Source organism: Thunnus thynnus, chromosome 15 (assembly GCF_963924715.1).
Source record: "Thunnus thynnus chromosome 15, fThuThy2.1, whole genome shotgun sequence".
NCBI lineage: Eukaryota > Metazoa > Chordata > Actinopteri > Scombriformes > Scombridae > Thunnus > Thunnus thynnus.
Genome location: NC_089531.1, coordinates 23593073 through 23608351, shown reverse-complemented (window position 1 = coordinate 23608351; position 15279 = coordinate 23593073). Strand labels below are relative to the sequence as shown.

General features: G+C 42.3%; 1 protein-coding gene across 1 annotated transcript; it reads left to right on the top strand.

The window, feature by feature from the left end:
* Positions 1-226: 226 nt before the first annotated feature.
* ube2ql1 (ubiquitin conjugating enzyme E2 QL1) lies at positions 227-15025 on the top strand. The gene is made up of 3 exons (XM_067611467.1): positions 227-466; positions 1000-1920; positions 11296-15025. Exons 2-3 carry the CDS (start codon positions 1216-1218, stop codon positions 11425-11427), a joined length of 837 nt encoding a protein of 278 aa, XP_067467568.1. The 5' UTR covers positions 227-466; positions 1000-1215; the 3' UTR covers positions 11428-15025.
* Positions 15026-15279: the final 254 nt, after the last annotated feature.

Genomic DNA, 15279 nt, shown 5'->3' with positions numbered 1-15279 from the left:
TTGTTGTTGTTGTTGTTATTTTAATTGGGAGAAAATACTTTTAAAAAGCTTAATTGATTTGTTATGTTTATCTTATTATCACTAGCATAGATACATCAATACAGTAATTTACATGATTAGTAGCTACATCTCTGTATCTGTTCTGAATGTGTCCATTTTGGTGCCAAACGTCACCCAATTCCGGGGCTTTTAAGTTGAAGCGTTGCAGCGCGTCTCCGGTCAGAGCAGACTGGGTGAGAAAGATTACGCGGAGCTGTTTCGTCCTCGGCTGCATTAAAGCTGGAGCTGCCGCAGCAGCACACACATCAAAGGCTCTCCCTCTTCTCTTCCTCACTGCAGCTCAGAGCGACGGCAGGTCCCCTGGATGGTGGAGCCGTATCATTATTTTTTTTTACACACACAGCGGGATCGGTGTCCGGTCTGTATTACGGGACATAAGAAGGAGATACTCTGAATTTAGTCTACGGTAAGCACGGGCTGCTGCCGGACTGCTGCTTTAATATTAGGTCTGTGTGGGCAGGAGAACGCGCATGAAGGAAAATATAGATTATTATTAGAGTGTGTTTGGATCTTTGTGTGACCTCATCGGGCTTTATAATATTCCCATATGTCTTTATAGCCAGTTTATAGTGACCTTAAAATCTTATTTCTGCTGGACTCGAGTGTCTCTTGTAATCATTAGTGAGATTAGATGCCTTTATGGTTTTCTCTACTATAATTTCCATTCTTGAAGCCTTAATTTGATGATTTTCATGCAACATGTTCCTTTAGCCTGTGTTTTTCGTTATGATGTTAAAATGTATTATAAGATCACCTCAGTGCTTCTGCGTAATGCATCGTCCTATTGAGCAACTGCAGTCATGATGTCGGTCCACTTCTGGGAAAAAAACGAAATTCAATTGATCTGGTTTGGCAGAATATGTCATTTGGTTGTTGTCAGTAAGTGAGTGATTATCTAAACTGGTATTTAATTGTTGTTTTCCTGTTTTTTGCCTTCAGTCGAGCCGTGTCGAGATGATGCACTGAGGAGAAAACAGCTCAGGCTCCCCGGTTGTGTTCATCCTGAGGCTGCAGTGAACGGAGGGGGATTGCGGTACAACAAGGTTAATAATCAGCATCGATAAAGGTCGTCTCCGCGAACGGGAACCGACTTGTAAGGGTGAATCTCGCCCCTCTGCGGGGGGATCGGCGGAGAAATATAGATCTATAAAAATTATGGCCACCCTACTGCGGAAGATCGGTCTGATCCGTCTGCACGACCGGGACACCGAGGACCCAAAGCACCACCAGGGCTCATTAAAGGGCACCAAAGGGAACCAGAAAAACAACGCCAACAAACACTGTCAGACAGCCAACGAAACCAACATTCTGAGCACTCCGGAGATTAAGGCGAGGAAGCTGGACCAGCTCGGCAAGGACAAGCCGTCCGGCAAGGATAAGCAGGGCAAGGATGCGAAGGAGAAGCAGCAGACGGGAGGAGGCGGGAGTAAAGCCACCAGTGCCTCCTCGATACCACCGCTGGCGCCTCACCGGCAACATTGCACCCAGGTCCGGACACGGAGGCTGATGAAGGAGCTACAGGAGATCAGGAGGTTAGGGGACAACTTCATCACGGTGGAGCTGGTGGAGGACAACCTGTATGACTGGAACGTCAAGCTGCACCAGGTGGACAAGGACTCGGCGCTGTGGCAGGACATGAAGGAGACCAGCACCGAGTTCATACTGCTCAACGTCACCTTTCCCGATAATTTCCCCTTCTCGCCGCCGTTCATGCGGGTCCTGACGCCCCGGTTGGAGAACGGCTACGTGTTGGACGGCGGGGCCATATGCATGGAGCTGTTGACCCCCCGCGGATGGTCCAGCGCCTACACGGTGGAGGCGGTCATGAGGCAGTTTGCGGCCAGCCTCGTAAAAGGACAGGTGAGGGGAGGAAGGGCTGGTGGGTGAGGGTCCTGTTTGGAATATCATCAACCATACGGCATGTTACTCATCTCTAGTTCATCTATTTTCAGCCATGAAACGCACTGGATATGAGCAACCCATTAGCATCCATGCGTCATGCGTAATTAACGCGTAAGACTACTTTTACGCGTGTAAAACAACATGTGTCCATCACGGTATTGGTTTAAATCGGGTATGGAATAACTTGCATTTCCCTTAATAGAAATGTAAAGATATGCAAATATGTTCTTAATAATTTCATCTTTTTGTGGAAATTAAGCTGCAATCTGAATTTTATTGAATCTAGTGTCCTTTTTATAGTGATCTCTCAAGATAACGTGTTTGTAGGAGAATTCTTGAAACAACTGTATCTATGTAGGAAAGAAACCATCCTGGGAGACTGTTTCAGTTTTTATTTCCAAAGAAAAATATCATTACAAGACAAAAATATTTGGTATGAAAACATTCTTGCTCTATGTTTATTTATAGCATTTTTCTACTGATGCTCTGTGAGTTATGAAGTAGAGACTGCACTGTTATAGGCCAGCCGCTAGTCTCCTTATCCCCCCTCCTCTCTGCTATGAGCAAACCCAAGATTATGAATATTATTAATCTTTATGTGACTTTACGGTCGGCCATTTCATGCAACACCCAGTATCTCCTTGAAGCCAGCTCATCTCTGCAGTCCCGGTTTGCTTTCCTTTTATCACCTCCATAAATCAGCATCCTCTGACAACAAAGAGCTGCTGCCATGTAATGGAAAAGTCCCTATACAGACTCTAATGCAGTCTCACAATATCTGCACTCACATCAGATTATTGTAAAATAGGCATAAGACAATTATTCAACACGTGCAAAGCGTGATGATGGATAGAAAGACAGATGGATAAATAAAGACAGCAGGTAGCCTACCTACCAGCAGCCCTCAGTGACTTAGACTGACTGGATTATGTAATCCTGTCAAATCTGTTTTGCACATCCTCAGTGCACTGCAGCAGCAGCAGCAGCAGCAGCAGCAGCTCTGCAATTCCGATGGGCATGTCTGCATCTCCAAATGCACTACAGGCTAAAAACGTTTAAACCCTCAATAGATTTTCTGTTTTCCACCCCCCCCCCCCCCCCCCAAAAAAAAAACACTGTTTGTGTTTTGTAATGCACACTTTAATGTCATATACAGTAATTTTATCCATATAGAGTCTGCTCATTTCTCCTCACTGACTCTTGTCTTTTGACGTCAGCAGCATGACAGCGCTGGAGCAGGAGACCTTATGTAAACTGTCACCCATTCTCATGCCCAACCCCCAACTCTTAGTGCTTTTTTTGTCTTTGGTGATATAACTGAACATTATTCCCGAGTCATCTGTGGTCATTAAGCATCTGTTACTAAGAGAGGTCATGCAAAAACTAGAGAAGGAGAGAGAGAGAGGAAAATGTGTGCGTGTGTGTGTGTGTGTGTGTTTGTGTGTGTGTGTGTGTTTGTGTGTGGTGTGTGTGTGTGTGGTGCGTGTGTTCATCTTGATTTGCTGCTTGAGGACATGAGCTAGCGGCGCTGCAGTGCTCCCCAATTATGGTGCAGTGTCTTCCTTCTTCAGTTTGCTAATGGAAACAATATTGATTAATTATTCCTGTGTGTGTGTGTGTGTGTGTGTGTGTGTGTGTGTGTGAGTGTGTGAGTGTGAATCTCTATCTCTTTGGTCTTTAATGGATGTGTGTCTACAGGCCCTTGCATGTGCTTTCTGTCCTAATTTCCTGGGAGATGCCCTCATCTGTCATGCACCACCGTGACAGACAGAGCACACAGAACTATATATAAACCTAAATACACAGAATATATTTATTCGTCCTTGGGCTCCGGCTCTATGTGACAATAGTGATGGAGCTTGTTTGGAAGCAGCTCCCTCTATTTTTAGTGTGAGAGGATACGTGCAGTGACAAAGTGGTGAGCTGAAAGTCAACAGACCTACACATGTCTTTACCTGCAGATGTGAGGGAGCACACACACACACACAGTCACAATCACACATTTAGATTATAGGTGTGTTTTTCAAGAGGTTTTGCTGAACTGAAGGCAGTCATCAGTCTGGTTTTGCCGATACATAATTTCTAATTTTAAGACAGTCACTGCCACAGTGTAATCTGTCTTGTATGACAGTGATTTAAGCCCCACAATGCTGTGCAGGTGGTAGAAAACCGTTGTCTGAGCAAACTCAGCATCATGTTCAATATGGGTTTCTTTGTAGTGTGAGCCAATTTGGTAATTGATCTGTGTATTGTTCTCTGTACAGCAGTGTTTAGAAAGTACACCAGTGTCATTAAGAATTATAGTCTATTCACTACAGGCTATAACCTATGCTCCTCTCCTCAGTTTGCACTGGAGACATATCTCACTAGACTGCCAAACAAATATTTCTTAACCATTCATTTCTGTACATAAACCAAAGAATCCAACACACTGTTGATCTCTTGCACTCACTTTATTAACAACGACTTGGTCAAATTAAACTGTCATAATTGTCACCTGTTCATTATTCTTTTTTTTTTTTTAAAAAAAAACATAACCCTGATATTAAATCTAGCATGAAATGAACTGCTATCAAACGCTAAAAAAGACACTCTCAGTGAAAAGATGTGAGGTTTTCAAGGTGGTTCGGCTTTCATCTCCTCACATCAATAGTGCTGCAACGATTGCCTGATCAGCAGAATCAATTGCCAACAATTCTGATAATTGATTGAGCCTTATTGATTGATCCTTATAAGTCATTTATTACACAAAAACTTTTGCTGCTGCCGGCTTCTTAAATGTAATCATTTTCAACTTTTCCTCTATTTCATATTGTAAAGTGAAACTCTTTTAGCTTTGGACTGTTATTCGGACAAAACAAGCAACCTAAAGATGTCAACTTGGGCTCTGGAAACTTGTGTTTGGCATTTTTAAAACTATTTTCTAACATTTTATAGACTAAACAATCAACTGATTATTCAGAAGTATAATTGGCAGATTAATAGATAATGAAAATAATCATCAGTTGCAGTCCTAGACATGATGAACATAAGACCTAAAATCTGACAAAATCTGTCACTTCCATAAAGTTGATGGACTCACAAGTGACAGATTAAAACAAGAATAGTGAAACAGCAGGGAAATCCTGACTTTTAGTTCCTACTAAGGGTCAAGCACCAAAAACACCTATATTTCCCATAATGCTACTGCATAACTTTCTTCACAACCCTAATGCCTCTTAAAGGTCCACTTCTTTCAAACTTCACAATGTCAGTTTGTAATGCAGACTCTCTGTAATAAACTTAAAGTGAGTCAAGCTGAGCTGAGATAAGCCTGATGACATCATCAGTAAACTGAACTTGAATTCCCCCTTTAAAACTTCCTGTTTGCTGTGATGGATTTCACTGCTCTGTGGAAGATAATTTTCATAAAGATAAATGAATGCAAAGTGCTAAACTGACTGTGTGCAGACATGGAAACCGAGACCATTGGCACTAACTTCAAAAAAAAAAAAAACAGTGGTATTACCCTTTAATGACCCCGCCATCAGTCCCAGAGGGACTCTCCTTAGTGATCTGATGAGGATGATGATGCCATCGATCCCTGTTTGTTTATCCGACCCCTTAAAGCACATGTCTGTGTTATGCAATCCCACCCCCTCACCCCTCCACCCCTCCACCCCCAGTCCCCAGAGCAGCTTCCCAACATGCACTGGGGCCTTCCCTGCTCTGCCCATTGACTGATCTCCATTCACACGATTACCCAGCAGCCACTTTACACGAGTGTGTCCCTCTCAACGAGTGAGCGCTTAGCTGAAATAGATAAACACTGACATGGCACTGTATAGTCCTGGGGCGCTCACTCAGCTGAACTGCAACACACACACACACACACACACACATAGTCTCTCTTTTGTTTTCCCATTCTTTCTCTCACGCGCAGATATTTTTACTTTCTCTCTCCGTCCATCGTTGGATGCGTCATACTGAGCCATTCTTGTAGATGACTGCGAGCACAATGGCGCTAATTAATGCTCAATTTCCCCTTTTCATGCTGAAGTCACAGACTTTTGTTCAGGCTTGTGCATCAATACACACATTCACAAGCACATTTTCACTCTCTGAGTGTCTCTCATTCACACAGTTTCTTCCTCTGTCTTTTCTTACACACACACACACAGCCACTGTTTTCACAGGCATGCAAACAGAGTACATCTAATTTGTCCACACACACACACACACACACACACACACACACACACACACACACACACACACACACACACACACACACACAAACACACACACACTCCCCCATGTTCTCCTCCCAGAGAACACACCAATGAGATATTGGTTTCTCTTGTGTGTAGAAACAAGTACAAGATGCTCACAGCGATTGGTTTAATGACAACATAACGTTCAGCTGAGGGTACGTTCCTCCCTGGCATCGATCACCATGGTAATCACACCTCTTTAATGATGGCCAATTGCCATAACGATATCCATCCAAGGCAGCGGCCGCCATTTTGAGGTGGTGACAGTCACCATATGGTGGGATGTGAAGATATGCATGTGATTTGAGAAGAGAACAACATATCAGCTATGCTCTGTGATAGTAGCCAACCGGTGCATTATCTGTGTTTGTCAGTCTGGGTAATCTGTATTATAGGCCTCTGGCTGCATGGAGAGGCAGAGCAGGTTTCAGCCAGCGCTGCTTTGGTGTCACCCACTCAGTCCATTTTCCGTTTTAAAGGTTGTGTGGACCAGTTGTTTGAGAAAAGAGGAGGTTGTCTTTTAATGTGGCTTAGTGAAGGAGAGGAACAGAAAGTAAGTCCTAAGGAACAACGCATATATTTCTGAATGAGTACCTCCACGAGTCATGCTTTCAGCTTCCTAAAACAAGTGAAATACCCTGAAGGGAAACTTTTCTTCTTTCCAGTGCCACTCAACTTACAAATCATGTCATTGTCTTCATACAAGTGGCGAGATCAGCCATATTCTGCTTTGTTTCAATTGTCTGAGTGTCATGTGTTTCATATGTCAAACTCAATATGAGATTAAATGACTTGTAGTGGTGGTTTGTTGCAAGGATTGATTTCAAGATTGCCGGAAGTACAACAGGAAATAATCTTTTAAATGTTTGTTTATCTGAGGGAGACAGAGGGACAAATTGAGAGAGTGTGTGTGACTAAGCCCCACAGTGAAATGAGGCCAGTGTTGTTACAGGAATGGAAACTGTAACCCTAATCTCCAGATCATTCAATGTTATCACCTCATCTCCCTTTATCCCCTACATCACTTTTAACCCAAAATAGACGAGCAAGTACGCAAGAGGACGTACTGATCATCCATCAGATGTCATGGAAGCAGAGAATTGACGTTGAACTTTGTTATCTTGACTTTGTTATATCATGCACTGCAGAAGTTATGGAGCAATGTTGTGGTGCATTAGAGATAATAACTCTTATCTTGTTTAATCTCTTGAGTCTCGCTCTAAGTCTTGTATTTAGGCTTTTCTTTCCTGATATTGAGGCAAAATAGTTTAAAATGATGCCAGCTGTTATGTTTTGGATCCAGGAGAGAACTAGAGTTATATGGGGACATTGTGTCCCCATATAACACCAGTGTAAAAATCAACACTTTTTTATTGTGTTTTTTACTTAAATGCACAACTCAAACAACAGCTGGTGGCCACAAAAACTAAACTCTCAATTTATATGCAAAGCTCAACACTACTAAGGTGTACATACAGCACATACCCATGTATAAATTTACATAGAAGTGTTGCTATAGCATAAATCAATCCAAGTGATACAATAGCCACTGTTAACCAGGGTAAAGAAAACAACAAAAGTAAAGACAAATGGCGAAAAAATGCCAAAAGTGCCACAATATAACCTAAAACTATCAACTGACAGTTTGCTAATCTGTTTGTACCAAGCTAGCAGGGTTGTTATTTGACCCAAAACCTTGAAAAATTATAGTAAAGATGAGCATTTATTTGTTTCCAAATACAAATCAATGTTATTCAGAGGTTTTTTTCTTGAATGGATTTAAAATGTTGTGAAAAAAGTAAAAAGCTTCTATATAAAATAGCTTAATTAGCACTGACGCAAGCTAGCAACTCATCCCAATCGGCCATTTTGTTTTTCACTTGCTTAAAAAATATAAATTAGTAAATAAATATAAAAATAATATTTTTTAAAGAGTTGGTTCGCCTTAATTATTGAAGAAACAGAACATTTTCAGACTTACCTCTAGTATCCAATTGTGCAGACAGTATTTACCCAGTTAATGAGATATTGATGGGATTTTTACTTCCACCTCAATACAATAGAGGGGAATTTCAGCTGTGTTGCTCGAAATTAACTTTTTTAAAAAATCACCAGCAATGTGTCTTTCCAGAAACATTGTCCATGTTATTCTGGGTAAACCACAGACTTCTCTGTGGACAGTTTTCATCTGAACTACTTTCTACCAAAGAAATAGTCCCAATCAATCTGTTGACAGTGTGTTCTGTGGCGAAATAAATAAGTGAGAAAATATGTTTTTTTTACTAATTTGGGTGAATTAACCCTTTAATCACTGATTGAAACTGATTAATAAGATGATGATTGCTGGCTTGTGTATCAGATATTGTGTCACTATAATGTCTAACTCCTGGGTCCTCCACTGTTGGATTAATGCTCCGTTTATTCTGTTTTCCTATTGAAAAGCAGGATTGAAGCATATAAATGCAGGATTAAGGTGCAGGCTGGATGTGTAATAATATGAGGGTATTTATCTGTACTGCACTGCAGCATGCAGAAGGGCTCACCTTCTAAAAGAATTTCATTAATATTGGTTTCAGTGGAGAGCATCACTGCCATTTTCTCCCTGCCAAGAAACATTCAGCGTAGAGGGAAGTGGTGCAGTGTTACAGAGTGTGTACAAACAAATACAGGAAAGCACCTGGCATGTAACACAGCAGCAGGCATCATGTATAGTGAGTCAACCACAACAGAAATTTCGGTACAACCCTAGTGGACAGAAATTTACCGTTTTTTAAAGACCTTCCCTTTATGTTTCCAAGGGGATTTTTATACATGAAATGATCGGCTTCAAAATGTAGAGACACTCGCATGAATCACACCTTTGTCGCTGGCTGTGTTGTCAATGGTTGTGTATCTTTCCCTCAGCTTTTTAATGCAAAGACAGTTGTTTCTTTTCCTATTCGTCCTCCCACACACTCTTCTTCAGGAAAGACTTAGCAACACTGCCAACAACAGAATAAGCAGCTTTATCGTCACAAGCGACGCCCACACCTCTTTTTCTCCATTTTTTCTCCCACCCCCATTTCATCCCACATTTATTATTAGGCTCAGCGTGTGAGAGGAGGGAGGGCTTCATCGAGGTGGGTGGTGCCTGAGTGAAAATGCCTCACGTCTAAGTCTGATGTCACAGTGGCTCTGGGTGAGAGGCTTTTCACACTGAGCACAAGAGGGTTGTATGCTCCAATATCTATTTTTTGTCATATTTACAACCTTTTCATCATTTACTGTAGTGGTTGGTCCCAGTCTTCACTTATTTCCCTATTGCCCAGTGTAGTGGAGGGTATATTTTCACTCCTGATTGAACCTGACGTCTTAAAAGCCCTTTCCCTGTCGTTAAACATTGATCTAATGTTGGTCAACCCAAATTCAGACCACTTGTCCTGTCAACATCTCCCCTGCGGCTGTGCATTCACCAGCAAGTTCATCCATGTGCACGTGCGGGCTGCGTCTCAGTCTTGCAATATGTTGTTCTGGAAATGTTGAACCTGAAAAATCACTCAGTTTTCCCAGAATAAGCTTGACACGACCACTGACGATGTTCAGAGGCATTAGTGAAAGGAGTATCGTGTTTTCTTTTGATCTGACAATGCATATCAGGATCAGACTAATAATATTTTGACATGTGCTGGTTTCTGAGTTTTCACATGATATTTGAGTGTAGACGCAGAAAGCAAAATCAATGACAACATGCAAAATGACATTGTGAAAATCAAGAATTTCTCAAGACTTAAAGACACTATATGTCGGATCTGCAAATGAATGGAATGGATCCAAGGCGGAGATAAATGGGCTGAAAGCTTCATAATTCAACTTCAATTGTTTATAAAGATGTATATAGTCGATTAATTGACCAATCAACAGAATATTAATCAGCAACATTTTGACAATTGAAAAAAAAAAGTTTAAGTCACTTTTCAAGCGAAACATCCAATTGTTCTCTGCTTCCAGCTTTTCCAACGTGGTGATTTGCTAGTTTTCCTTGTTTTATATCAATGTTCAGGTTTTGTGCTGTTTGAAGACATCACCTTAGGTTTTAAGTAAATGTGACATTTTACAGGCCACTCAATTACTTCATTAATAGAGAAAATAATAGGCAGATCAATCAATAATGAAAGTAATTGTCCGTCGCGGCCCTAAAAAGATGAAATAATGACATATAATTCTACACGTAAGGGCTTTGCAGCTTTAAATTTGAAGTGATATTGATTTTCAGCAATGCAAAGACAATCATATGACTGGGAAAGAAGCCTATATCACCATTAGTTTCATACTTATGGCTAAACAAAAATATATTTATCACCCACTGGCTTAGATCCCAGATTCATATCGCCAACAACATTTAAAAGATTGGCTCAGGACCTGATTGTCCATCCAATTTTGTGAAGATACATTCATAATTTTGATGTTTCTTTCTGATAGACAGCCAGACAAACAAATGTATTGCGTGGAAACAGCTTCCTTGGCAGACATAGTGCTTATATGCTGCAGGGCTGTAGTCTGGATTTTAGAAATACTCAAGCCATGAGTTGAAGTACTCCCAACACAATCTCTCAGAATCTTTTACCATGAACCAAAGAAAGAACATTTTCTGGGGTTTTTTCCCACATGATATTTGTGAAACAGTTCCGTCATTTTTCCTGTAAATTCGATCTGGTTACATGATGGTAACCAGATAGTGTTAAGAGTTCTGCATGCAATAGAAATATGGCAGAAAATCAAAATACATTCATCAGACCATGAAAACGCACCATGTTTAATGTATGCAGAATTGTATGATCAGGTTGTGAAAACCTCTTAACCCACAGAAAAATATTAAAGGTGGTTTGATGTTTTTCCATAAATTTGAAAGTTGGGAAGGGAAAAGTATAAAAGTTTGCAGACCCCATTAAAAATCCTAATAAAAATAAAGAATGAGTCTTTATTGTCCTGCTTAGGGGACAGTTTTAGGAGTGCTGTAGTTTTTTATCTTTCTTCATAATAACCTAATTCCTCACTCACGCCCTTCCCTCTTCTTCTCTCTCTATCTCATCTCTCCTCACAGGGACGTATATGTAGGAAAGCAGGGAAGTCCAAGAAAGCTTTCAGCCGCAAGGAAGCTGAGGCCACCTTCAAGTCCCTGGTGAAGACCCACGAGAAGTACGGCTGGGTGTCCCCGCCCGTGTCCGACGGCTGAGCGCCGGGCCGTCGACCCTCCGACCCCCGCGCTAGCCGGAACAAACCCAGCTAGCCCCGACACGCAAAACGACACACCACGCTAACTCAACAATCTCTCATCTTCACCTTTTGCTGTTCCACTCAAGATTTTTTTCTCCCCCCCCCCCCCTTTTAGTCGTGTGTGTCTGTGTTGTTATTTTTGGATTTTTCGTTTCGTCCTCATCTCCACCGAAACTCTCGGAGAGCAGACATCACCGTCACTCCTCCTCCAAGGTGCGACTTTCGTCCCCCTCCCTCTCGCCCAGGAGGGAGATTCTTTCCCCCATTTCGGAAAGGCTTGCGAGGGAGGTGTGTGTGTGTATGTGTGTGTGTATGTTTCACTCCATCACTCCATCGGACATCAGCTGGGAGTGTATGCACGTGCATCGGAGTGTGCGTTACTGTCGGTGGATTGTTTTCTTTTTTCTTCTTCTTCTGTTTTTTTTTTTGTTTTTGTTTTTTTTTGCCCAACGCACACCCATGCACGTGCAGTCGGACAAATCGGACAGCGTGGACCCATGTGAAAGACTACTGAATGAAGGAGACTCATCCCCTTCTCCTGTCGTCCATCCTCGCCATCCCATCCTCTCCTCTCTGCCCTTCCCTCGCTTCCTTCTTCTCTATAGCACTGAACTGGCATTACTTCCCATTGTCTCTCTCTCTGTAGCTGTCGGGTCATTTACATATAAATGAAGCTGTTAATGTTTAATAGACGGGCAGCACACTGGCGTTTATACTCACTCATTCATTCACTCCTTCATTTCCCCTTTCTTTCAACTGTGCCGTTGCTCACAGTTCAATGCAACATGACGATTGTAATTTACATGGAGCTGTGCTCTCTTTCTTTCTCTCTATCCCTTTCTTCCTTTCTTTCTTTAGCTCGCTCGTTCACTTTGTTTCTCTTTCTTTCTCTCCGTCTCTCGTGGCTAAATTTAGAGCTCACTGTTGCGTAGATGGATATTGATTTCTAACGGAGAAAAAAAAAAAAAAAAAGAAGTCACATGTTGCTTTATGCGGAGACTATGTATGATAAATAGAAAGACAGTCAATCACCTCTTTCTTTCTTTCTTTCTTTCTTTCTTTCTCTCTCTACTCTCATGTTTGTGTGTCTCATGTTTGTGTGCGTGTGTGTATGCGTGTGTGTGTGTGTAGGAGAGGAAGAAGACTGTAATTCCCATGATTTAGATACCAGATGGTACAGCTGAAGGCCAGGCCTCAGTATGCATGTGTGCACGTGTGCGTGCGTGTGTGTGTGTGTGTGTGAGGGAGACAACCCTTTAAACAGAGAAAAATATGATTTACTGTGAATGACACAGAGGCCTAAAGGGAGTGCTGTTTTTTGCTAAAACTTAGTTGTCTTGTCCCACTGTCTATGTCAGCTCCTGATTATTGTTACTGTAAACACGTGTGTGTTTGTGAGGGAATATCTATGTGCACATAGCCTCGTCTGGCTCTCTCTCTCTCCGAAAACTAAAGAACTAGAGGTCAGTTGAAAAATACGCATCGGACGTTTAGCTGTGCATCCAGAAACGCACACACATACACACACCAGCCCATACAACACACTCTTGCACACGCACTGCAGCCGCGACTGTGGCGGTAACACCCAGAAATGAAGACAGACAGGAGCTCGAGCACCGGCGTGGATGGAGTGGTGCTTTAAACGAGCGTACGCTTCAGAGCCCACCTGATTGATGTCTGCTGAAAGAGAGAGACTGACAGCAATAGAGAGAGGAGAGGGAATTGTGGGAAGCTTTGATCACTACCGACTGCTTCTCATAAATGTCAGGTGGCTTGAAAAATGGCCGAAGACAGATATTATTCGCTCTGCCCTCTGTGATTACTTAATGGACACACAGTTCCTGAGTTCCAACCCTGAAAAGGACTTTATAAATATCTAATTTTAACTCTACGGCTGCAGCAGCATCTCTCTCAATCAATCGGGCCCCTACTAGCCACAGACTATCTGTCCGCCCAGTCCAGTGGGCTCCTCGTGTGTTTGTTTTGCTAGCCTATCTGCCAGTTAAATGTCAGAGGGAAAGCTGCTAATTGGTCTGACATTTCAGCAGAGCGTCATTAGAGAAGAGCAGCGAGAGCAGAGGGATGGAGGATGTCAAACCTCCCGCTCGGTGCTGACATTTTGTCACTTTCCGCCCCTGCCCTGTTTTTTGGGGTGGGTGGGTAGGGAGGGAGAGGGAGGAGAGTAGGGAGAGCAGAAAGTGGGTTAGGTGAGGAGAGGTTGGGGTAGAGGAACATCTCGATGCCAGTCAGCTCTCAGCAGGCCCGACCGTAATCCTGGAGCAGGATGTTTAAACCTGCTGAGCTGAGGCAGAGCCGCGCTGCCAGCATGCCGTGTTTGGATCGAGTCGAGCTGCGTTCCCAAGCCCCCCTCGCGTTGCGTTTGTGGTCGATAACAAATGTCCGTCTGTATGCGAGCGCATGTGTGAGCAAATATGTATGTTACACTCCCATCATGAAGAGAAAAAAAAAAAAAAGAGACAAAAGATACAACACACCATCTGGTATGTGATCATGTACGAAAGCGTGTTAGTCCTCTTTCAATTTGGCTAGTCATTTCAGGGTCGATCGTATAGTGTTCTCTCCGCTTGTCAGCGGAGAAAACTGTAAACTGAATTATTATTAAGACAAAATATCTCAAAAGCTGAGTGTTTGCTGGTTTCAAGAGAATAATTTTGTGATATAGTTTAGACTGGTAGTTTGCAGACACTAACTGGGTGAACTGATTATGTTGTATTATATCTGCATGTGATATGTGATTGGTAGCTAGCTACTGTATATCTTTTTTCAAGAAAAGCAAGAAAAAACATGGGGAAAAACAAAAATGCAAATGCTTCTCTTTCCTGGTTCTTTTTTTTTTTTCTTTTCTGGGTTCTGTACTGTATGTATTTTCTTTTTTCTTTCTAAGCGTCCTAAAAATGTCACATTGTGTTTTATGAATGTTTGTGTTTTAATTTATTTGTGGTTTGCCAAAATGAAGATTTGAAGCATGTTGCAGGTATTGTCACAAGAAAACGAGCAGAAAAAAAAAATCCTACTAAGAATGATAGCCTATGTACTTGTGTGACGGGGGAAGGTGTGTTTATTTGGGGGGATTTCAGGGACTTAAGAAAGTCGGAAAGTTGCAAAGCCTCAAGATTTGAAAGGGAGTATTTCCTTCTTTTTGGAGACTATACGGAGTGCATCAAAGTGGAATCGAGAAAATTCCCTCGCTCCTTAGAAAACTTCCTAATCCCCTTCATGATGTCACTACTGTCCCTTCCCCATTGGTCCTGCTCTAGACAGTGATTTGGCTTATGGGTAATGCAGTCAACACAAAGATCTGGACTGAAGTTCCCCTCAGTCACAGATTTAGGATCAGTATGAGCTCCCAATGCTTCAAATCTCACTTTTTGTGAAGGGAATGTGCACATCTGACCTGTGATCAGTTACTTTGGGCAACTTCATCCCACTCCTGACTTGAGCGCTTGGTCGAGACCGAGGTCTTAAAAGTTCAAAAAGGTGAAAGGTCGTTGCAAGACCAAACAGGAATGTGCAATAAAAGTTACAGCTTATTCAAACTGATTGGATTGTGGTTTTGTTTCATATCTGCATTGTGAGCTAATGTCACACCTGGGTGCCTCATTGGCTGCTACACTTGCATACATTTAAATGACCCACTTCAGGCTGCTGTGTCCTGTGCCTGGCCCCTGCATTGTCCTACTTTCATTTACTGCAGTCAGTGACTTTGTTTCGAACATCCTCAGTAAGGACAGGCCGTCCTCTGCTCTTGTGCTTTTATCAGTCGGCCTGCAGCTTGATGGAAACCCTCCAT

Bases quoted from the DNA above. Each gene is read 5' to 3' on its own strand.
- ube2ql1 (XM_067611467.1), top strand. From the start codon at position 1,216: ATGGCCACCCTACTGCGGAAGATCGGTCTGATCCGTCTGCACGACCGG. The intron at 1,921-11,295 runs GTGAGGGGAGGA...CTCTCCTCACAG, and splicing joins CCAGCCTCGTAAAAGGACAG to GGACGTATATGTAGGAAAGC.